This window comes from Seriola aureovittata, chromosome 20 (genome assembly GCF_021018895.1).
Source record: "Seriola aureovittata isolate HTS-2021-v1 ecotype China chromosome 20, ASM2101889v1, whole genome shotgun sequence".
Lineage (NCBI taxonomy): Eukaryota > Metazoa > Chordata > Actinopteri > Carangiformes > Carangidae > Seriola > Seriola aureovittata.
Window position 1 is genome coordinate 22,189,353 of NC_079383.1, and position 21,698 is coordinate 22,211,050.

General features: G+C 44.3%; 2 protein-coding genes across 6 annotated transcripts; both read left to right on the plus strand.

The window, feature by feature from the left end:
- Nucleotides 1–3,244: 3,244 nt before the first annotated feature.
- On the plus strand, nucleotides 3,245–19,814 carry LOC130161146 (NACHT, LRR and PYD domains-containing protein 12-like). Of its 5 annotated transcripts, XM_056364172.1 has the most exons (15): nucleotides 3,245–3,289; nucleotides 3,600–3,746; nucleotides 5,726–5,845; nucleotides 7,234–7,457; nucleotides 7,688–9,476; nucleotides 10,978–11,151; nucleotides 11,999–12,172; nucleotides 12,897–13,070; nucleotides 13,682–13,855; nucleotides 14,098–14,271; nucleotides 14,616–14,789; nucleotides 15,098–15,271; nucleotides 15,585–15,758; nucleotides 15,980–16,153; nucleotides 17,970–19,814. In XM_056364172.1, exons 2-15 carry the CDS (start codon nucleotides 3,619–3,621, stop codon nucleotides 17,983–17,985), a joined length of 3,843 nt encoding a protein of 1,280 aa, XP_056220147.1. In that variant the 5' UTR covers nucleotides 3,245–3,289; nucleotides 3,600–3,618; the 3' UTR covers nucleotides 17,986–19,814. The 5 variants fall into 5 exon arrangements, with proteins under 5 accessions (XP_056220147.1, XP_056220149.1, XP_056220148.1 ...); XM_056364174.1 differs by lacking the exon at nucleotides 5,726–5,845 and having other exon boundaries at nucleotides 3,262–3,289; nucleotides 3,575–3,746; XM_056364173.1 differs by lacking the exon at nucleotides 3,245–3,289 and having other exon boundaries at nucleotides 3,575–3,746; nucleotides 7,691–9,476.
- Nucleotides 19,815–20,124: 310 nt separating this feature from the next.
- Nucleotides 20,125–21,093, plus strand: LOC130161510 (dynein axonemal heavy chain 5-like). The gene is made up of 3 exons (XM_056364859.1): nucleotides 20,125–20,355; nucleotides 20,440–20,514; nucleotides 20,721–21,093. Exons 1-3 carry the CDS (start codon nucleotides 20,236–20,238, stop codon nucleotides 20,820–20,822), a joined length of 297 nt encoding a protein of 98 aa, XP_056220834.1. The 5' UTR covers nucleotides 20,125–20,235; the 3' UTR covers nucleotides 20,823–21,093.
- The last annotated feature ends 605 nt before the right edge of the window (nucleotides 21,094–21,698 follow it).

A 21,698-nucleotide genomic window follows, 5' to 3' on the forward strand; every position in this document is an offset into this window, starting at 1 on the left:
TGTTTGTACATATTGTTTGGGTTTATGAGTCCAGCACTAATCTGACCACTCTGAGACATTCACTCTTTGTTTTAGGAACAATGGAGAATATTTAAGAATCAATCTAAATTTGAGACCAGGACACGAGGAGCTTTCACCAGTCATGGAAACATCCTGGAAAATGACATTAAATACAAAAACGTTCCTGAGAACAAAAAGTCCTTAAAAAGCTTTATAATGAACAATCAGGTTGCTGCATTCAACTGTTTTCTGACTGTTTTCCGACTGTATGAACGTCTGGTTGGTGTTGGTCCCAGTGGGAACGGATCTGTAACCGTGCATCACAACATTGTTCCGTTGTAATGACTCTGTTTAAGTGTGTTTGTCTTTTTTTGGCAAAGCAAAATAAAGTTTTTGAAATCTGATTTGAATCAAAATCTCCCTCTGAACTTTGGTGAGATTTTAAATTATTTAAAATGGTTGAAATCTTAATAATAAAGTATCATAACACAGAAATGTTTAATTAAAAAATTATAAGCATCTTAAAAATAAAACCCCCCCCGATCCAATTCAGACTCCAGTCCAGCAGGTGGAGCTCGTGCACCTGTGAGCCGGTTCTTCCGGCAGCAGGTGAGCCGTGCAGCAGGTGCAGAGCTCCGGGCTTCTTTGAGCTGTACATCGGTGAAAAAGTGTAAAAATGAACGGAAACTAATAATGGAGCTGCTCCCGCTTTGTGACACCGGCCTGAGCTCGTCACCTCACCTGACGCTCTCTCAGTCAGTCCTTGTTTTAGTCCAGGTGTGTGAACTGGAGAAGGAGGCGGGAGAACAGGTGCTAGCTGCTAACCGCTAACTCTAGCTAACATGCTAGCAGAAGTTAGTTGACCAGCTGAACATAAAAGCTGCTGTAACATTAGGGCAGCTGAAGATGAACGTGCTGCAGAATCAGGTCTTGTACAAACTTTATTGTCCAAACACTTTATTGACACAAACAAAGAATTAGATTCTGAAACTTTTCAACAGTTTAGGACGGTGAAGAAGCTAACCGGAAGATGCTAACAGCACAACACGCATCAAAATAACACTGAAACTATTCACCAAATTCTTTTTTAGTTTTGAATTTTTCCAAGGTTTATTAGTTTAATAATTTTAGTAATTATCTGTATGTGTATTCTGAGCCTCAACAGTTTTTATTATTATTTTATTTCATTCACTGGATTGTGATGAATTTGTTGAATTGAACAACAAACCATCAGAATAATTTCATGTGTCCATTTAAATAGCTGAAGAATGTTTTACAGTATCTAATCAATAATATATATATATATATATATATATATATATTTTTTTTTTTTTTTTTTAACTCAAACAAAGAATCTTTAATTTTCAAAAATTCTTAAAATTCAAAAATCACTTTCTCACAACCACATTTTAATTCTGTGTAGCATTAAAACAGTTCTATCATTTATATGTTCTTTGGTGCTGCGACATCAAACATCACAAAATAAATGAAGCTTGAGAGCTTTTTTGCAGCAGAGCTATTTTGACTTTATCAGAAAAATCAGAATCAGAATACAGAGTTAGATTGAGTTACAGTTGCTCCCTCAGCAAAGTATAGAGGATAAGAAGTAGATTATAAAGATAAATGAATACAGAAAATACAAAAATATGTCCTTACACTAGTATATATAAAATAATAATATGTAAAGAAATATGTAAGGATATGAATTTGAAAATGCACTTGTCACTTGTAAGTATAAATAAATAGATTATTAGGTAACATATTATATTTTACCAAGAAAGATTATATATTTATTTTATTACTCCATCATTTAGCAAGGTTTTGGAAATGGCTGATTTTTGTACTTTTTACTGGCAGTAATATTCAGTGTTTTTATATTTTATGATTCCCTTGACCTCAGGGTTTTGTGTGTGAACCTGTTGAGCCTGTTTTTCACTGGGTTCAGTTACAGTTTGTGACGCCACTCGATGATTTTATCTTGTTCTGTGTGGATGGACACAATCTTAGTAATCTTAGTTCCTCAGCTCAGCACATATACAGGTAATATTTCACATATACAGGTAATATTTCACATATACGGGTAATATTTCACATATACAGGTAATATCTCACATATGTGAGATTCATTTACTTCAAGTAAATGAAGTAATATTTACTTCATTTACTTCAGTACTGTACTGAACTAGTACTGTACTATATTTACTGTACTGCACTTAATTATTCTTTTTGGAAACTTCTGGCTTTTACTCCACTACACTTAAAGACAAATAATGTACTTTTGACTCCACTGCATTTCTATGAAGGACCCTTACTTTGAAGCAGCGCTTTTAGTCAATCTTTTATTTTGAAAAATGTGATAGAATAATACTGTGTGTTCACCACAGGAGAAAAACCAAAGATTCTTCTCCAGAGCACCATGGCGTTATCTTACATGCATGTTCCACATTTTAGAAATAAAGAAAGACTTTAAAAATAAAGAGAGATGTGTTTATCTCGACCAAACTTCATCACTGACACAAAAAAAAGAAATACGAAAACGACAATGCTCCATGTTATTTATTACCATCACTCCAAGGTCGCTGAGCTGAGCATCAGTTTTTCTGAAGAGTAAATCCCTGATACGTTTGAAAAACTCATCATTTATCATTTTTTCATACAATAATGTATTTACAATTAAAATATATAAAATAAAATAAAAACACTTAAAAACCCAGGAAGTCCTTCAACAATAGTTCCTGCTGCTCTGTGGGTGTTTCCAACATGTGGAAGAAAAAAATATTATTTTTTAAAATAAATAAGATGTTTAACGTGTTTCTCATGTCTTTCATTTCCAAATCAAGGTTGATGGACGTGTATGTCCTTGTTCTTTGTGAAACATCGCACCTTATTTTGTTTTTCTTACTGGTGAACAACACACACGCACACACAGACACATACACACACATACACACACATACACATACACACACACACACAGAGACACACGCACACACACACACACACAACACACACACAGAGACACACGCACACACACACACACACACACACACACACACACACACAAACACACACACAGAGACACACGCACACACAGACACATACACACACATACACACACATACACACACACAAACACACACACAGAGACACACGCACACACACACACACACACACACACACACACACAGACACGTGATTTCCAGTAAGACTCGGCAGGTAAAAGTGAAACTCAAAGTTCAGACTCCATTTTGAATCGACGGAGCAGAAGGAGGGAAGAAGTCTGAGGCAGGTGAGCGGTAAAACAACATTACTCTTATTTTACTGTCAAAGTGTCAGAGTCACTTTTCTCTCTGTGGCGGGAAGAAGAGTCAGAATGAACTTTTGTCCAAACAAAGACACTGAGGAAAGCAGGAAATAACATGAGGTGGTACTTCCGGTTCTCTCCGTCAGAATCAACCGTTTGATTCGTCTGTGACACAACGTTAAAGAAACAAGAACACTGACCAGGTTTTTATAGTATTTAGTTTATCATATAGTAAAGTGTGTGTGTGTGTGTGTGTGTGTGATCTCACAGTCAGTGTTACTGGTTTCCCTCTCAGACTGACTGAAGTCCAGAAGATGAATGATGTGGAGGAAGACGAGGACAGAGCAGAGTCTCCAGTCCCCAGCTGTTGGTCTATGAAGAGTGACCGGTCCAAAGAAGAACCTCTAAACTTCAGTAATGAACCTGAACCTTCACACACACAGTAAGAGACTGTTTCTACTGTAGAAAACTTCAGACAAAATGATCTTTTAGAGTGTGTCACGCCCTTTTTATCTATAGAGCAGTTTATGACTCTGTTAAGTTACGTTTCATGTGATGAACGTGAGACTTAAATCTATAAATCTGGACTTTCTCCTCTCTGTTAAATGGCTGGTTCTGTATTTGCAGGGCACCATTGTGAATGAGAGTGTTGCTTTCAGTCGTCGTCGTCGTCTTCGTCGTCTTCGTCGTCCGCGTCGTCCGCTTATCCGGATCCGGGTCGCGGGGGCGGCAGCCTCAGCAAAGAGGTCCAGACGGCCCCCTCCCCAGCCACCTCCACCAGTTCCTCCGGGAGAATCCCGAGGCATTCCAAGGCCAGCCGAGAGATATAATCTCTCCAGCGTGTCCCTGGTCGGCCCCGAGGCCTCCTCCCGGTGGGACATGCCCGAAACACCTCCCCGGGGAGGCGTCCAGGAGGCATCCTCACTAGATGCCCGAACCACCTCAACTGGCTCCTCTCGACATGGAGGAGTAGCGGCTCTACTCCGAGCTCCTCACCCTATCTCTAAGGCTGAGCCCGGCCACCCTGCGGAGGAAACTCATTTCGGCCGCTTGTATTCGCGATCTCGTTCTTTCGGTCATTACCCAAAGCTCATGACCATAGGTGAGGGGTGGAACGTAGATCGACCGGAAAATCGAGAGCTTCGCCTTCCGGCTTAGCTCCCTCTTCCCCACAACGGACCAATTCGAACGATAGTCTTCCTCCATTGTCTCACCGAACTCCTCCCATGCCCGAGTTTTTGCTTCAGCAACTGCCGCAGCTGCACTCCGCTTGGCCCGCCGGTACCAGTCAGCTGATTCCGGAGACCCACAGGCCAACCACGCCCTGTAGGCCTCCTTCTTCAGCCTGACGGCTTCCCCCACCCCTGGTGTCCACCAGCGGGTACGTGGGGTTACCGCCACGACTGGTCCCAGCTACCTTGCGGCCGCAGCTTGCAACAGCCGCCTCAACAATAGCAGAGCGGAACAAGGCCCATTCGGACTCAATGTCCCCCACCGCCCTCGGGACGCGATCGAAGCTCTGCCAGAGGTGTGCGTTGAAAATCATCTTGACGGGTTCTTCCGCCAGGCTTTCCCAGCAGACCCTCACAACCCATTTGGGCCTGCCAGGTCTGCGCGGCGTCTTCCCCCGCCATCTGATCCAAGTCATCACCAGGTGGTGATCAGTTGACAACTCTGCTCCTCTCTTGACCCGAGTTTCCAAAACATGCGGCCGCAGGTCTGATGATACAACTACAAAGTCGATCATAGACCGGCGACCTAGGGTGTCCTGGTGCCACGTGCACCTGTGGACATCCTTATGTTTGAACATGGTGTTAGTTATGGCCAAGCTGTGACTAGCACAGAAGTCCAATAACTGAACGCCGCTCGGGTTCAGATCAGGCAGGCCGTTCCTCCCCACCACACCCTTCCAGGTCAGTTCCAAAAACCAGTTTCCGTAACCGAGGATCGGACCGCCAAGGCCTCCGCCTTGGTCTGCTGCCCAATCCACACTGCACCGGATCCCGCTGACTCTTCCTGCAGGTGGTGAGCCCACTGGGAGACGAACCCATGTAACCGGTTCGGGCTGGGCCTGGCCGGGCCCCATGGGCCAAGGCCCGGCCACCAGGCGCTCGTCCACGAGCCCCAACCCCAGGCCTGGCTCCAGGGCGGGGCCCCGGTGTCCCTCTGGGCCGGGTACTCGGGTTCTTGATATTATTCATCATTAGGATCTTCTGAACCATTCGTCGTCTGGCCCTTCACCTAGAACCAATCTGCCTTGGGAGACCCTACCAGGGGCAAAATGCCCCCGACAACATAGATCCTAGGGTCATTAGGGCTCTCAAACTCCTCCACAACGGTAAGGTGACGGTTCAAGGAGTGTCTCTGAATAAATAAAGAACAATACTGAAATAATATGAATGAAACATGTTTGTGTTGCAGAGGTGAGTCCTACAGACGGAGAGCAGAGTCTCCAGTCCCCAGCTGTTGGTCTATGAAGAGTGACCGGTCCAGAGATCCTCCTCTGTTCTTCAGGAATGAACCTGGACCTTCACACACACAGTAAGACACTGTTTCTACTGTAGAAAACTTCAGACAAAATGATCTTCTAATAGATTTATATTCATGATGATGAATGACTGTTTCTACTGTAAACTGACCTGATGGAAGATGAAGAAATGATTTTCTAATAGATTTATATTAATGATGCAGTTACTGCAGAAACCACCTGAAACTACAAACTGAAATGGATCTTGTGGGTTTTATAACTAGAATCTATTGATTGTGTTTCTCTAATAAAACAACTGAGAAGCTCAAGAATGAACACTAAGAAAATATTCATATATCATGATGAAGTGTCTAAAAAGTCTGAAAGCTCTGAATCATTAGTAAGTGGACCTTTGAGCCTGGATCCTCTCCGTTATATCTTGTTCCTCACATAGTAAAGTAATCTGGACAAAGAAGGGCAGAAGATGCTCAGGTGTAGATTCAGACCACTTCTCCACTGATGCTGTTATTTGATCCTTGACAATAGAGAGTGACAGAAAACATGAAGGGAACGATGTACAGGAAAGACAGCTGTCCAGATGTGCAGCTCAGACACATCTGTTACACGCTGTGTGTCTGAGACTCCTGCTCGCCCATCACTCTTCAGACCACTTCTAATCTCAGTGCAAACCTCACTGACCCAAGCTAAGCTGCACAAACTGATGTAAAACATCAAGGACATGATCAGCTCAGTCTTAACGGAGGCTTTTACTGTGAAGGAGCTGCAGGAAGTCTTTCATTAGTATTGATAGCAAGCTACAGGCCATCACTACATGTTTAATCAGACAGCCAGATGGGAAAACAAGTTCTTGAAGTTATTTTTTGGGCCTGTTGGGCCTTTATTTTGACAGCCACAGTGAGAGAGAGGAGGTGACGCAGGAAAGGGCCACAGCTCAGACTGGAGCCTGGGCCACTGCAGTTAGGACTCAGTGTTAACGGTTCGCTCTGGAGCAGGTGAGCCGCCGAGGCGCCCCGAAGAGGAAACAGTTGATTAGTGTTGAAATTAATCATTTTAATTCAGACTGAATGTTGAATTCAAACAGAAAAGAAGCTGCACTTTGACTTTTCTCTGTGACCATCAGAGCTTCATGAAACAAAGTAAAGTTTCTGTCACGACTTCATCTACGTCCAAGGTGCACAGAGAAAGGAAAAAGTCCAGAGAGGTCAAACCTCCAGCAACAGCTGCAGGAAACAGAAGCATTCAGCTCGAGGCCTTCATCAGATCAATGACCCTGATGAAGCCCTCGAGCCGCAATGCATCAGTCTCGTAAAGTTCCTCTATTTACTGCAGCTGCTGCTGAAGCTTTGACGCCATCAGAGCTTCTCGACAGTGTTGGACACATCTGGATATTTTACAACAGCAATCAACAAAGTATTGTAGTGATAAAGAAATGTCTTCACAGGCTGAAGAGGAGGAGCCATGTCTCTGTGTCCAGCTGTGCTCTGTGTCAGGACGTCCTGAAGGATCCAGTCTCTACCAGCTGTGGACACTGGTTCTGCAGACAGTGCATCACCTCATACTGGGACCAGTCTGGTTCTTCAGGAGACTCCTCCTGTCCCCAGTGTGGAAAAAGACCCAGAACAAGACCTGGACTGCAGACAGCCAGTCAGACCAGCACTGAACAAAGTGAGACTGAACATCTGTATGATGATGTCATCATTTCTGAAACCAGGACCTGTTGTTTTATACAGAGTCATTTGTTACATCACACAGCATCGACCTTTAAGATGATTATAAATACCACAACATTAAAAACCTTTTCTTTGTTTGTCTTTAGTTTTTCTGCAGCTGATGAAAATAATCATCAGATTCTCAGATTCTGTTTCTTCAGTCTGACGTTGTCTCTTCTCTTTCAGCAGATAGTGGTCTGCAGGAGGTTTTACATCAACATAAGATCAGTCTGAGGAGCAGATGTGAACATGTGACTGAAGGAACTGACGGAACAGGAAGTGGAACCTTCCTCAACAGGATCTACACTGAGCTCCACATCACAGAGGGACAGAGTGAAGAGGTTAATACCCAACATGAGGTGAGGCAGCTGGAGACAACTTCCAAGATGGAGACCCTCCATGACGCTCCAATCAGGTGCCACGACATCTTTAAAGCCTTACCTGACCAGCAGAGACCCATCAGAGTGGTTCTGACCAACGGCGTCGCTGGCGTTGGAAAAACCTTCTCGGTGCAGAAGTTCTCCCTGGACTGGGCAGAGGGCTTGGAGAACCAAGATGTCAGTCTGCTGGTTCTGCTTTCGTTCAGGGAGCTGAACCTGATCAGAGATCAGCGGTACAGTCTTCTCAGGCTGCTCCATGTTTTCCATCCAACATTACAGAAGGTCACAGCAGAGCAGCTCGCTGTCTGTAAAGTTCTGTTCATCTTTGACGGCCTGGATGAAAGCAGACTGTCACTGGATTTCAACAACAGGAAGTCTGTGTGTGATGTCACACAGGAGTCATCAGTCAACGTGCTGCTGACAAACCTCATCAGGGGGAAGCTGCTTCCCTCGGCTCTCGTCTGGATAACTTCCAGACCTGCGGCGGCCAATCAGATCCCTCCTACATGTGTGGACAGGGTAACAGAAGTACGAGGCTTCACTGACGCCCAGAAGGAGGAGTACTTCAGGAGGAGATCCAGTGATGAAGAGCTGTCCAGCAGAATCATCTCACACATCAAGACGTCCAGGAGCCTCCACATCATGTGTCAAGTCCCAGTCTTCTGCTGGATCACTGCTACAGTTCTGGAGCACATGTTGACCACAGACCAGAGAGGAGAGCTGCCCCAGACCCTGACTGACCTGTTCTCACACTTCCTGCTGGTTCAGACACAGAGGAAGAAGAACAAGTACCATGAGGGACGTGAGACGAGTCCACAGGAGCTGACGGAGGCTGACGGGGAAGTTCTTCTGAAGCTGGGGAGGCTGGCGTTTGAACATCTGGAGAAAGGAAACATCATGTTCTACCAAGAAGACCTGGAGCAGTGTGGTCTTGATGTCACAGAGGCCTCGGTGTACTCAGGACTTTGTACTGAGATCTTCAGAAGAGAGAGTGTGATCTTCCAGAAAACAGTCTACTGCTTTGTTCATCTGAGCGTTCAGGAGTTTCTGGCTGCAGTCTACATGTTCCACTGTTACACCAACAGGAAGACAGAGGTCCTGGAGAACTTCCTGAGGAAAAAACATCTTGATTTAACCCTGGAAAAGTTCCTGTGGGCAGCCATGGAGAAATCCCTTGAAAGTAAAAATGGTCACCTGGACCTGTTTGTTCGCTTCCTTCATGGCCTCTCTCTGGAGTCCAACCAGAGACTCTTAGGAGGTCTGCTGGGTCAGACAGAGAACAGTCCAGAAACCATCCAGAGAGCCATCACCAACCTGAAGAGGAAGAGGAAAATAACCTCTCCTGACAGAACCATCAACATCTTCCACTGTCTGATGGAGATGAAGGATCACTCAGTTCATCAGGAGATCCAAGAGTTCCTGAAGTCAGAAAACAGATCAGAGAAGAAACTCTCTGTGATCCACTGCTCAGCTCTGGCCTACATGCTGCAGATGTCAGAGGAGGTTCTGGATGAGTTGGACCTGGAGAAGTTCAACACATCAGAGGAGGGACAACTGAGACTGATCCCAGCTGTGAGGAACTGCAGGAAGGCTCGGTGAGTCCACATGTGATGATCATGAATCATTATGGAGATTAGTTGTGAAGTTTTTCAGATAAAAACTATAAAATTCTTCTCCTTAAAATAGAGTTTCACTGTGTCTGTTGTATTTTGTCACAGATGTTCTTGAGCTGTTTCAAATTCTGAATATTGATTTTTCAGTTGTGTTTATAGTTGTCAAGTTAATGAACAGTTATTCTGTTGCTAATGATTGATTCATCTTCCTCTGGGTGATGGAGACGAAGGAAAACCTGATCAAACAAGTGAAGAACTGGTCGAGGTTTTATCACAGCAGCTTTTTATCTCAGTTTAAATTTTTTTTTTTTTAACTTTATTGTTATGAAGTCATTTTTCACTACACTTATAGAGAAAGAAAGGAGAAGAACAAGAAAGGGAACAAGACAGAAAAGGTACAGATGGAAAAATATACCTACGCATATGTATTATTACACAGGGAGAGAGGAATCATAATAACAATGTGTACATTTCAAGAGGTAGGTCCAGGGTTTAGAGACATTTCAGTCATATTTGATCCATTTGTCCATAGTCTATCCTTCATATCAAAACGGGACAGACACATTCTCACACCAGTGGCCAACAACAATGAGAGAGCACATCAAGTAGGACAGTAGGGGGCTTATCTCAGTTTAAATGATGTATTTGTTTTAATGTTTTTTCTAAACCTCTTTTTAATTTGACATTTATTGATGGATTCATATTCATCTGTAAATTATTAGAATTTAAATATCAGTTAATAAAATACGTAGTAATCTCGTCTGTTTCTGGATTCATGAATTCATTGGTAAAATCTTGATGATTCCTGTTGTTATTGTTTCTATAATGGAATAGTTAAAAAGCATTTCCATGAGTCTGGAGATGGAGATCCTACAGACTGATAACATCTTTCTGGTGACATTAATTCAACTTTATCACTTTGTGTTTTTGTGCTGAAAAAGAGTGAAAACTTCACTCAGTCATCTGAGACGCACGTCTTCATATGAAATAATAGAAATATTAAACAGGTGCGATCAGCTGATGTGTTCATCTGTACCGAGCTGATGATGGTGAAGCTGACAGCAGCAGGTATCAAACACAGATCATCTTTACCGACTGTCATTGTTCACTGAGCTGAACTCAGTGGAAATATCCTGCTGCCACTTTAAAACAGTGTTTTCTAATCAACATGGCCTCATGGGAACTTTGTGGAGACCACATGGATCAGATCTCACTGACAGACTGTGGACATTATGGAAGACTGACTGTGACCACATCTTCTCTCTTCACCTGAAAGAGGATTGAAACTCTGCAGGTGTGAGAGAGACTGATGAGAATGATTGTTTCCTGTCAAACACAGTGAGATCAGATGAACTGAACCAGTGATGAAGAGAGAATATGGATCAACACAGGACGTGTCAAACTGTTTGATCATCACATGCTTGAAGTCAATATGAAGTGTCCCCTTACATAATGACTCTGTGTAATGAACGTGTCATGACAGGTTTGCTGGTTGTGGACTCTCAGAGACTCACTGTGAAGTCGTGGCCTCAGCTCTGAAGTCCAACCCCTCCCACCTGAGACACCTGGACCTGAGTAACAACAAGCTGAAGGATTCAGGAGTGAGGATCCTGTCTGCTGGACTGGAGAGTCCAAACTGTGGACTGGAGACTCTGAGGTCAGTTCACTGACTGGAGCTGTTGTGGGTTTGTAGATAATTAATATCACTAACTGCAGTTCAGAATCAGACATAAAGACAGGAGCAGGGTTTATTTAGAGGCCGGCAGAAGTCGAGTCATTACGGGGAAATGTTTGGCGGTTTTTCAGCTTCCTGCGGTTCATGTTGTCCATCAGTGAAGATGAAGTCAGGACTGATGAGGCTGGGGGGGGGGATATCATGATGGTTGAGTATTAGTGGTAAATCTGGGCTCTAATAACAGTGATTCAGTCATGGAGGGACAGGAACTCACAGAGGACATTTAGTACTAAACAGGGACTCTGTGGACTGACTCTGGATCTGTGTGACTCAGACTCTGAAGCTTCATTCAGCTTCACATGAACTCATCACGTCATTGTGACAGTAGCTGTGTTAGGAAGAGACTTCACAGTCAGTGTGGAGCAGGAAGGATCACTGCCACAACACCTCGTCATCACAATGTGACATGTGACTGTTCAAGACACAAACATCAAACATGAACCTGCTGAGCCACCAACACAGGAAGAAGAAGGTCATGTGATACATTAGATAATGAACTGATCTGAGTCCAACACGTCCGATCAGATATTGATTCTATATTGACAGACTGTACTGAGGTCAGCAGCAGCTGATGAATGTGTGTTGACATGAACAGGTGTGTGAATGTTGTTCTGACATGTGGATGATGTGAGTAGATGTGACATGATGATGATCCACAACAACAGAAGGACAAAGTCACTCTGCTCCTTTTAGAGAGATCATTGATTAGGGAGGGTGAGAGAGGCCTTCACCTTTGTCTCTAAACTCTCATCTTTTATTCTTTATTCAGGTTGAAGAGCTGCAGTTTGTCAGAGATCAGCTGTTCTTCTCTGGCCTCAGCTCTGAAGTCCAACCCCTCCCACCTGAGAGAACTGGACCTGAGCTACAACTTCCTGCAGGATCCAGATGTGAAGCAGCTGCGTGGTTTTCTGGAGAGTCCAGACTGTGGACTGGAGACTCTGAGGTCAGTTCACTGTTGTAGATCTTCTGTCTTTAATCCAGCACTGAAGCTAATACAGTCTCGTGGTCTTCAGTCTAAATCACTGATTCCAGTTTTTCTCGATATATTTCTTCGCTCTGACGTAATCCTTCACACCTCAGTCAGCTGACTGAGTGACTGTAGTGAGTCAGCTGCTCTCACATAATTATTTCCTGTGACATGAACATTGTTCACACTTCAGTCTTTCTGAGCTCTTCTTCTGTGACGTAATTCTTGGCTGTTGGACAGATTTTCTCTGCGGTTGGTTTCTGTTGTGAAGACGTCAGGAGACGCTGTGAACTCGTTTTCACTCCTCATGAATTTATTTCCTCTGTGGCAGCAGAACATGTGACAGCAGCCTCCAGAACCTCCTGCAGCTTCTGGAGGAACAGAACACTTGCTGATTGCTGGTTGATTAACTCAGACTCACTACAACATTGGAAGGCTACATACAACCCATAATTCAACGCTGTAAAATACTGTAGTCTCACTGGTCATAAGGAATATATGTTGTAATGAATGACCAGGTAATTATAATATAAGACAACCTTCATTTTAATGGCTGGACGGCAACAGCTGGGAATGTTGTGCTGATGTTTGGATGATGTGTGGCAAAGGCTGACACACTCTACTCAAGAGAAGGTCATTGATTAGGACATATCTGATTGATTATCAATGATTTTATCTCCATCTTTTGTTCTTTATTCAGGTTGAGTGGCTGCAGGTTGACAGAGATCAGCTGTTCTTCTCTGGCCTCAGCTCTGAAGTCCAACCCCTCCCACCTGAGAGAACTGGACCTGAGTGACAACAACCTGCAGGATCCAGATGTGAAGCAGCTGCGTGACCTTGTGGAGAGTCCAGACTGTGGACTGGAGACTCTGAGGTCAGTTCTCTGATGTAGATCTTACAGCTGAATCTAATGTCCGACTAATAAATGGAGAAATCTCTGTCCTCTGATCTTCTCAACAACTGCTCAGCTGATGGAGCTCAGACTTGGTGAGTGTGAAGCTGAGGACCTGAGATAGTGCTGTGTCCTCTGTGAAGTGGTTTGGATGAGCGGTTGTTGAGAGCCCGACCCTAATGGGGCTTTCAGACACAGCGTGACAGTGACACCGCTGCCCTCTGAAACCCTTTATGTCCAATGGATTGTACCAGGACAGGTTTCCCTGCACTGAGCAGAGGGAAGGTGCAGCACAGCGCCTGTCAGAGACGATTCATTTAAACTGAGACATGACAGTGAGATTAGAACTGACAACACACAATAAACTGTATGAACATGTATTCAGACTGAATGAAGAGAAATCACCTGCTAGAAACATGAATATTTGTAGTTCTGTTCAGACTGAGGTGGTGGTGAACTGCTGCCTCTTGTGGCTCAAATGAGAATTATACTAAAGAAACACTGAAAACATCCTGACAAAACAACTTTCACTTTTTTTCTGGACACATCTGATCAATTATCAATGACTTTGATTTACATCTTTCTTTATTCAGATGGAAGAACTCTAGTTTGTCAGAGATCAGCTGTTCTTCTCTGGCCTCAGCTCTGAAGTCCAACCCCTCCCACCTGAGACACCTGGACCTGAGTGAAAACGAGCTGCTGGATCCAGATGTGAAGCAGCTGTGTCGTTTTCTGGAGAGTCCAGACTGTGGACTGGAGACTCTGAGGTCAGACTCCATGTTTTATTTCTGTGCTCAGATTAATCTGATGCTAAAGTTGTGTTGACTCTAACCTGCAGACAGGTTCATATTCATGAGCTAAAATCCTCTTCAGCTGTTTAACATTTACACTGTTAATGAAGCTCTCTGGATTAGAGGGGGTGAGGGAGGGGGGCAGAGGGGGAGAGGGGGGTGAGGGAGAGAGACCTTCACCTTTGTCTCTAAACTCTCATCTTTTATTCTTTATTCAGGTTGAAGAGCTGCAGTTTGTCAGAGATCAGCTGTTCTTCTCTGACCTCAGCTCTGAAGTCCAACCCCTCCCACCTGAGAGACCTGCACCTGAGCTTCAACAAGCTGCAGGATCCAGATGTGAAGCAGCTGTGTGATCTTCTGGAGAGTCCAGACTGTCGACTGGAGACTCTGGGGTCAGACTCCATGTTTTATTTCTGTGCTCAGATTAATCTGATGTTAAAGTTGTGTTGACTCTAACCTGCAGACAGGTTCATATTCATGAGCTAAAATCCTCTTCAGCTTTTTAACATTTACACTGTTCAATGGCTGAAAGGTAATGAAACTCTCTGGATGGGGGGGAGGGAGAGAGAGAGAGGGAGAGAGAGAGAGGGAGAGGGGGGGGGGGAAGAGAGTGTGAGGAAGAGGGGGGGGGGAGGGAGGGGTGGGAGGGGGAGAAAGAGAGTGGGAGGGAGGGGGGGGAGGGAGAGAGAGACCTTCACCTTTGTCTCTAAACGCTCATCTTTTGTTCTTTATTCAGGTTGAACTCCTGCAGTTTGTCAGAGATCAGCTGTTCTTCTCTGGCCTCAGCTCTGAAGTCCAACCCCTCCCACCTGAGAGAACTGGACCTGAGCTACAACAAGGTGAAGGATCCAGATGTGAAGCAGCTGTGTGATCTTCTGGAGAGTCCAGACTGTGGACTGGAGACTCTGAGGTCAGACTCCATGTTTTATTTCTGTGCTCAGATTAATCTGATGTTAAAGTTGTGTTGACTCTAACCTGCAGACAGGTTCATATTCATGAGCTAAAATCCTCTTCAGCTTTTTAACATTTACACTGTTCAATGGCTGAAAGTTAATGAAACTCTCTGGATGGGGGGGATGGGGGGTGGTGAGAGAGAGGGAGAGAGGGGGGGAGGAGTGTGGGAGGGAGGGGGAGAAAGAGAATGGGGGGAAGGGAGAGAGAGAGAGAGAGAGACCTTCACCTTTGTCTCTAAACTCTCATCTTTTATTCTTTATTCAGGTTGAGGGGCTGCAGGTTGTCAGAGATCAGCTGTTCTTCTCTGGCCTCAGCTCTGAAGTCCAACCCCTCCCACCTGAGAGAACTGGACCTGAGTGACAACAAGCTGCAGGATCCAGATGTGAAGCAGCTGTGTGGTTTTCTGGAGAGTCCAGACTGTGGACTGGAGACTCTGAGGTCAGACTCCATGTTTTATTTCTGTGCTCAGATTAATCTGATGTTAAAGTTGTGTTGACTCTAACCTGCAGACAGGTTCATATTCATGAGCTAAAATCCTCTTCAGCTTTTTAACATTTACACTGTTCAATGGCTGAAAGGTGATGAAGCTCTCTGGATTAGAGGGGGGGGGGGGGGGTGAGAGAGTGGGAGGGAGGGGGGGGTGAGAGAGAAGGGGAGAAAGAGAGTGGGAGGGGGGAAAATGAGAGGGGGGGAGGAAGGGGGGGGGCCTTCACCTTTGTCTCTAAACTCTCATCTTTTATTCTTTATTCAGGTTGAGTCGCTGCAGTTTGTCAGAGATCAGCTGTTCTTCTCTGACCTCAGCTCTGAAGTCCAACCCCTCCCACCTGAGAGAACTGGACCTGAGTGGAAACAAGCTGCAGGATCCAGATGTGAAGCAGCTGTGTGGTTTTCTGGAGAGTCCAGACTGTGGACTGGAGACTCTGAGGTCAGACTCCATGTTTTATTTCTGTGCTCAGATTAATCTGATGTTAAAGTTGTGTTGACTCTAACCTGCAGACAGGTTCATATTCATGAGCTAAAATCCTCTTCAGCTTTTTAAAATTTACACTGTTCAATGGCTGAAAGGTAATTAGGCTCTCTGGATTAGGGGGGGGAGAGAGACCTTCACCTTTGTCTCTAAACTCTCATCTTTTATTCTTTATTCAGGTTGGAGCACTGCAGTTTGTCAGAGATCAGCTGTTCTTCTCTGGCCTCAGCTCTGAAGTCCAACCCCTCCCACCTGAGAGAACTGGACCTGAGTAACAACAAGCTGAAGGATCCAGATGTGAAGCAGCTGTGTGATCTTAAGGAGAGTCCAGACTGTCGACTGGAGACTCTGAGGTCAGTAAAAGGGGCGGAGTCAGTCCTTGCTGCTTCCATCATATTATACTAAACACAGTGTCGGAGCAAAGAGCCAGTGTTTCCTGGAAACCTCCGACCTTCTCAGCAGCTGCTTCCCTCAGTGAAGCTGTTAGAGGAGAACGGTGACAGGCGTCAGGATTGGACAGAGAGAGAGAACAGTCGGCCAATCAGAGCGGCCAGAAGCTCGTCGTGGTCGTGCGTCTGAGTGGATGTGAAGACGACTGTTGTTGTTGAGTTGATGTCTACAGGAAGTGAAGCTGATTACAGCTGACAGCCTCACAGAGGAACAGAGACAGTGTCCTCATTCATCAAACTGTCACATCTGATCTGAGACAGTTTGTTCTCTCATTTCACAACTCAACAACTGATCAGTTTGATCTCTGTCACAGCTCTGAGATCAGTCTGATGGAGCTGACTCTTCTTTCAGAGAAGCATCGTGACGTTTTGTGATCATGTGATCTTTATACAGACAGAAGCTCTGCTGAAGTCCAGTAAGCACATCTGTATGTCTGTCCCTCTGCCAGATGTTTTCAGTGACAGCCTCCATGTTTATCTGTCAGGTGATGTGTGAGGAACAGATCAGATGTTCATCAACACACAGAGACTCTGTGTTTAAATGTCAGGACAGTGAATCCATCACTGAGCTGTTGGAGCAGTGATGAACCTTCATGACTCAGCAGTTTGTTTCCACTGTGGACTGAGGGAAATGTGCAGAGTGGTGTTGTTTTTGGCGGCCTGTTTTAATTTTAGTTTTAGTCTAGTCTTTGTGTCAAGCTGTCATTTTAGTTTTTATTAGTTTTAGTCACGTTCATACTCTTTTTAGTCTAATCAAGTTTTAGTCGACTAAAAGTCTGAGCATTTTAGTCTTATTTTAGTCAGAATCCTCCATGACTATTTTAGTCTAGTTTTAGTCAATTAAAATTTTATTTTAGTCTCTTTCTAGTAATGCAATTCTATTTAACCCAGTATAGTATAAGTACCTAATAGTATAGACAAAACCAAAATTTTCTTTTAGCCAAACCCACAACACATTCTGGTTTTTTTTCACCTCTATGTAATGAAAGTGTGTCCAAATGTCATTTCGTCTTTTTCTTCCAAAGAAGAACCCGACTTGCTGCCGGCCATCGGTCCTTTTCTCTGTCGTGTTATGTTTCTGAAATTGTCGTTCAACCGCAGCTGCAACTTCTAAATGCCGCCCGCGAGTGGGGATTGAGGAAGTGAAGTCGCGTGCGTCGGCGCATTGCGACCTGATGAAGTGAGACACAGGAAACAGAAATACTGCAAAATAATAATAACTACACTAAACAAGTCGAAATGACGTTATAACATTTCGTCTCATCTCGTTTTAGTCAACGAAAATGAAGAGACATTTTAGCAGAGATTTTATTTTGTAAACCACATTTAGTCTCGTTTTTATTCGTCAACAATATTGCGTTATATTTAATTATAGTTATCGTCACATGACCAGCATTTACGTTGCGTCTCGTCTCGTTTTCGTCACGTGATAAAGGTTCATTGACGAAGATATTTAGTCATAATTTTCGTGGACGAAAGCAACACTAGTGCAGAGTGAACAGACTTGATGCTAAAAGTCTCTGCAGGTGTGTGAGCCTCCAGCTCAGTGTTCACTCCAACACGTTAACATGAGAGCTGAGAGGAAGCAGGCTACGCTACACAGCTGCTGCACATCTGGACTGAACAGGACTGAAGTCCCTGCTGCATCACTGACTGACAGCTGATGAAGTGAGTCTCTGGAAACACTTGTTTATCTCCTCTGTTCTTCTTCTCTCCACAGATGGAAGTGGTGGTGATCGTCCTCTCTGACGGAGGAATCAGAAGAAGTGGAGATGACTCTCAATGCTGCAGTCTGAACTGATCTGAGAACAGCTCCACCATCATCCCTGTGACTCCTCCACCTTCCACCTGCACCAGAGTCTCAGTCTCAGGAGGTTTCGGTTCTGCTTCTTCTTCTAATGATATTTGATTGTTTCTTGTATAGGACAAGTAACAACAAAGGGACTGATTAACACAAAGGTGTGAATCCTGGCCTGTCTGTGCCATGCATGAACACACACACACACACACACACACACACACACACACACACACACACACACACACCAACCTCCCTTCCTCTGCCCCTCTCTAGATAAGAGTCATAAACTACAACCCTCATTCCAGTCCTGGGTAGTGACCAGCAGAACTCTCTTCAGACGCAGATATAAGGAAGAATATATAATTAAATATCTAACTGTTCTGTAACTCATGAGATTTTCCTATGTAATAGTTTAATCCCAAACTTCTATCCCATAAAATGTTTGAAATGTAACATGTAGATTTTAAAACAATGTCCTTCATGCGACCAGACTGTCAGCATGTTTATATTGTTGTTTGATCAGTTAACCAGTTCTATCATGATGAATTCCAGGTTTGAAGGATGTAATATGAAATCAACACTCCTATTACTCCTGTTTGTCATTGCCCTTAGTTTTATATGTTATTTCATTTAATGTTTTGTGGTCATGGTGGAAGACGGATGTGCGAGTTTATAAGTAAACTATAGAATAAAATTATCCCAAAGTTCAGTGGGAAATTACTCTCTTCTCCAAGTGGAAACACAGGAGAAGACGGGTGACGCCCCTGAAGCATGCGCCAGCCCCCAGGGGATAAAACAGTTGTGATCAATTCAGTCAGAAATCAGAAGTCAGAGAAAAGAGAAAAGATGCTAAGAAGGAAGAAGATGCGAGAAGCTAGAAAACGATGCAGAAACTAGAAGCTGAGATCTTTGCTCAAAGCTCAGAGTCCCGGCTCAAAGCCCGACTCTGTAGCCATGGAAACTCTTAGCTCTAAGCTGCTCGCCACAAACTCATGGCTCTTAGTCATTTTTGCACTTTTCGCATCTTTTATTTTTCTTTGCCACAAGCTCCACGTGACATCATTTTTATCTACATGTGCGATCTTTTATCTTTATAAGCCAAATCAAGACCAACTGAACCAAAGCAACAGAAGTGCCTCAGAGTAATTTTGTAACTTTTAATCATCATCAAGTTTCCCTTTTTGAAGATTTTGACATCTTTAGAGTCATCTGGTCAATGCCAGTCTCCTCTAAAGTTATCTAGCGAAAGTGAAGAGCATTAGAGTTTATTTCGCATCAACCCGCAAGAGACGCCGGCAGATAACATCTGCACGACCTCCTGCAGAGAAGCCGAGCAGAAATCAAGACAGAAAGTCTCCTGGCAAACTCCACCAGAGCTGAACCGCTGAGACACCGGCAGAATCCGTCACTGTGATAACAGGACACGGCCTCCAGGAGATTCCACCTGGATCCTGCGTCTCCAGGGTTACCACGGCAACCACAGCCACCTGGGTTCCAGCCGTGGGTCTCCAGCTACAGCGCAACTCACAGTAGGCCGGTCTTAACACTCTGCTCATGACTGGGCTGATGTCGAAATATAGCAATATTTAATCATCAAATCTGATCCGTAGGTGTGGCATCATTAGCTGTATAACATATTCTCTCCCACCATTGCCAACTCGTCACACTGCTCATTTCATTATTACTTTCATCTTCATGATTATTACACCTTGCATTTACTCTGTAGGTAGTAGTTTAGTTAATAAACTCCTTTATTTACACCCAGTTGTTGTCCTGTATTCTTTTGACGTAGAGACTGGAGATCCATTGAATCAAGAAGTCATGGCTTCTGATATGAGATTGATAAATTTGGCAAAGAAGTAATTCATTGTTGTCCTCCCAGAGGACTGGTGCCCCATTTCAACGAGAGTAAATCCTAATATATGTCGTTAACGCTACAATCAACTTAAGAGGTGATGATAGTGAAGGCTGTGCTCATCACTTGTTTCTGAAGCAAGTGACTCATCAGTGACAAAGATGGCGGACAGTTGCAGACTTCCACAGCTCCGGGATCAGGAGTACAACCCCCGGGACACTCCTCCGTACGGTGTCTTTAGTGACTATAGGTCGTGTCCAGGTGTCAGGTAAAAGGACGGTGCTGCTGTCCAATGAGGCGAGGAGAGAGATAGCGAAGCAGGTGAGAGCCATGAATGAGGAGAGACGAGGGAAGCTGGACGCCCGACACAAGTACTTGATCAGCAGGTTGGCAGACGCCGCGACGCTGGGGGAGGCGGAGGTGGAGGACGCCCTCACCTCTGATGACAAGGTAGCATCACAGTCCGGCTCTGAAACTAGAAACTAGAAACTCTCTGTGTTTGATCTCTGGGTCTTTCATGTCTGATTCTTCCAGTTCAGTCTCGTCCATGATTTCTTTGCTGCGAACGGATCCAAGAAGCTGATTTTCTTCTATCAGAATGTGAAGCAGGTAACTTTTCTCACCTTAAAATATGTTTCAGTTGATATTAAATCTGTTCACAATGGCGCCTTTTCTCTGTCTCTGGTCTCTCTTTTCTGAAATCAGCCTCTGCATCCTGTCTTCATCATCCTTTACTCATGATTCCTCCCCGACTATATAGATTATATATCTATATTATATCCAAATTTCTGTCTCTTCTATGTTTTTCTCCCCAGAATCTGTCGTCCAGTCGTTCCTCCTCTGTGGACGCCGCGGCCTCAGCTGTGGCTCAGAGGAAACTCTTCGTCACCACAGGGAGCTCCGAGGTAGATCAGTAATCTTTGGTTTGTGTTGCATCTTTTTGTTTAATACCAGATGATGCAACAGCGTGAGGACAAGACAACACAGAGTCATCATGCAACTTCACTGAGTCAGTCAGCTCTGTGCACGTGTTGACTGATACCTGACTCTCTGAGTCTGTGTTGTGTTGCTATGGGAGAAAATCCTGAGCGCTGATTTGTTTGGTGGTTAGCGAGGTGATACAAAACAACTTCAGCTTACAATACATTACACAACCTGAAATACTTTCCATTTCCTGTCTCTCACAGAGACGAGCTTGAGCTACAAGCTACAGTGTTAAACCATTTCTAAATTTAGGTAAAAGTTTAGTTTATCAGTATCTGAAACGCCGAATAAACAGATTAACACTCAGAGAAACGAAATCCTGCAAGGTTTGGATGGTGGTCCAGGTGGGCGGGGCTTGGTGACTGCTTTGTTGTGACATCACAAAGTTCCAGAAGTCCGGACGGCTGGTTTTAAGGCTCAGTTTCTGAATAAACATGAAGCTGAACATCGTCTCTTTCTGTTTTTCCAGCCTTTACTGGAGAATTGTCTGATCACACCTCACTGTCTTTATGATGAGTTCAGTCAGAGTGGGTGGAGCCTGCAGGATGCACCTGTGACCTACCTGTGTGACGTCTTCATGCTGTGTTTGCAGGAGGTGAACTTCGGCATGTTGGACTGCAGTGACGGCAGCATCCTGAACAGTCTGGAAACTCTGCTGTCTCGCATCATGATACCGGCCCTCAGGTCACAGCAGGTACGTCCATTCACCTGAACGACACCTGAAAGGAGAAGGAACGAGCTTAAAAACAGGCTTTTATTTGCCCCAAAAATGAAGAGAGTCATTTATTTATTAAGAAAGCTTCTGAGTC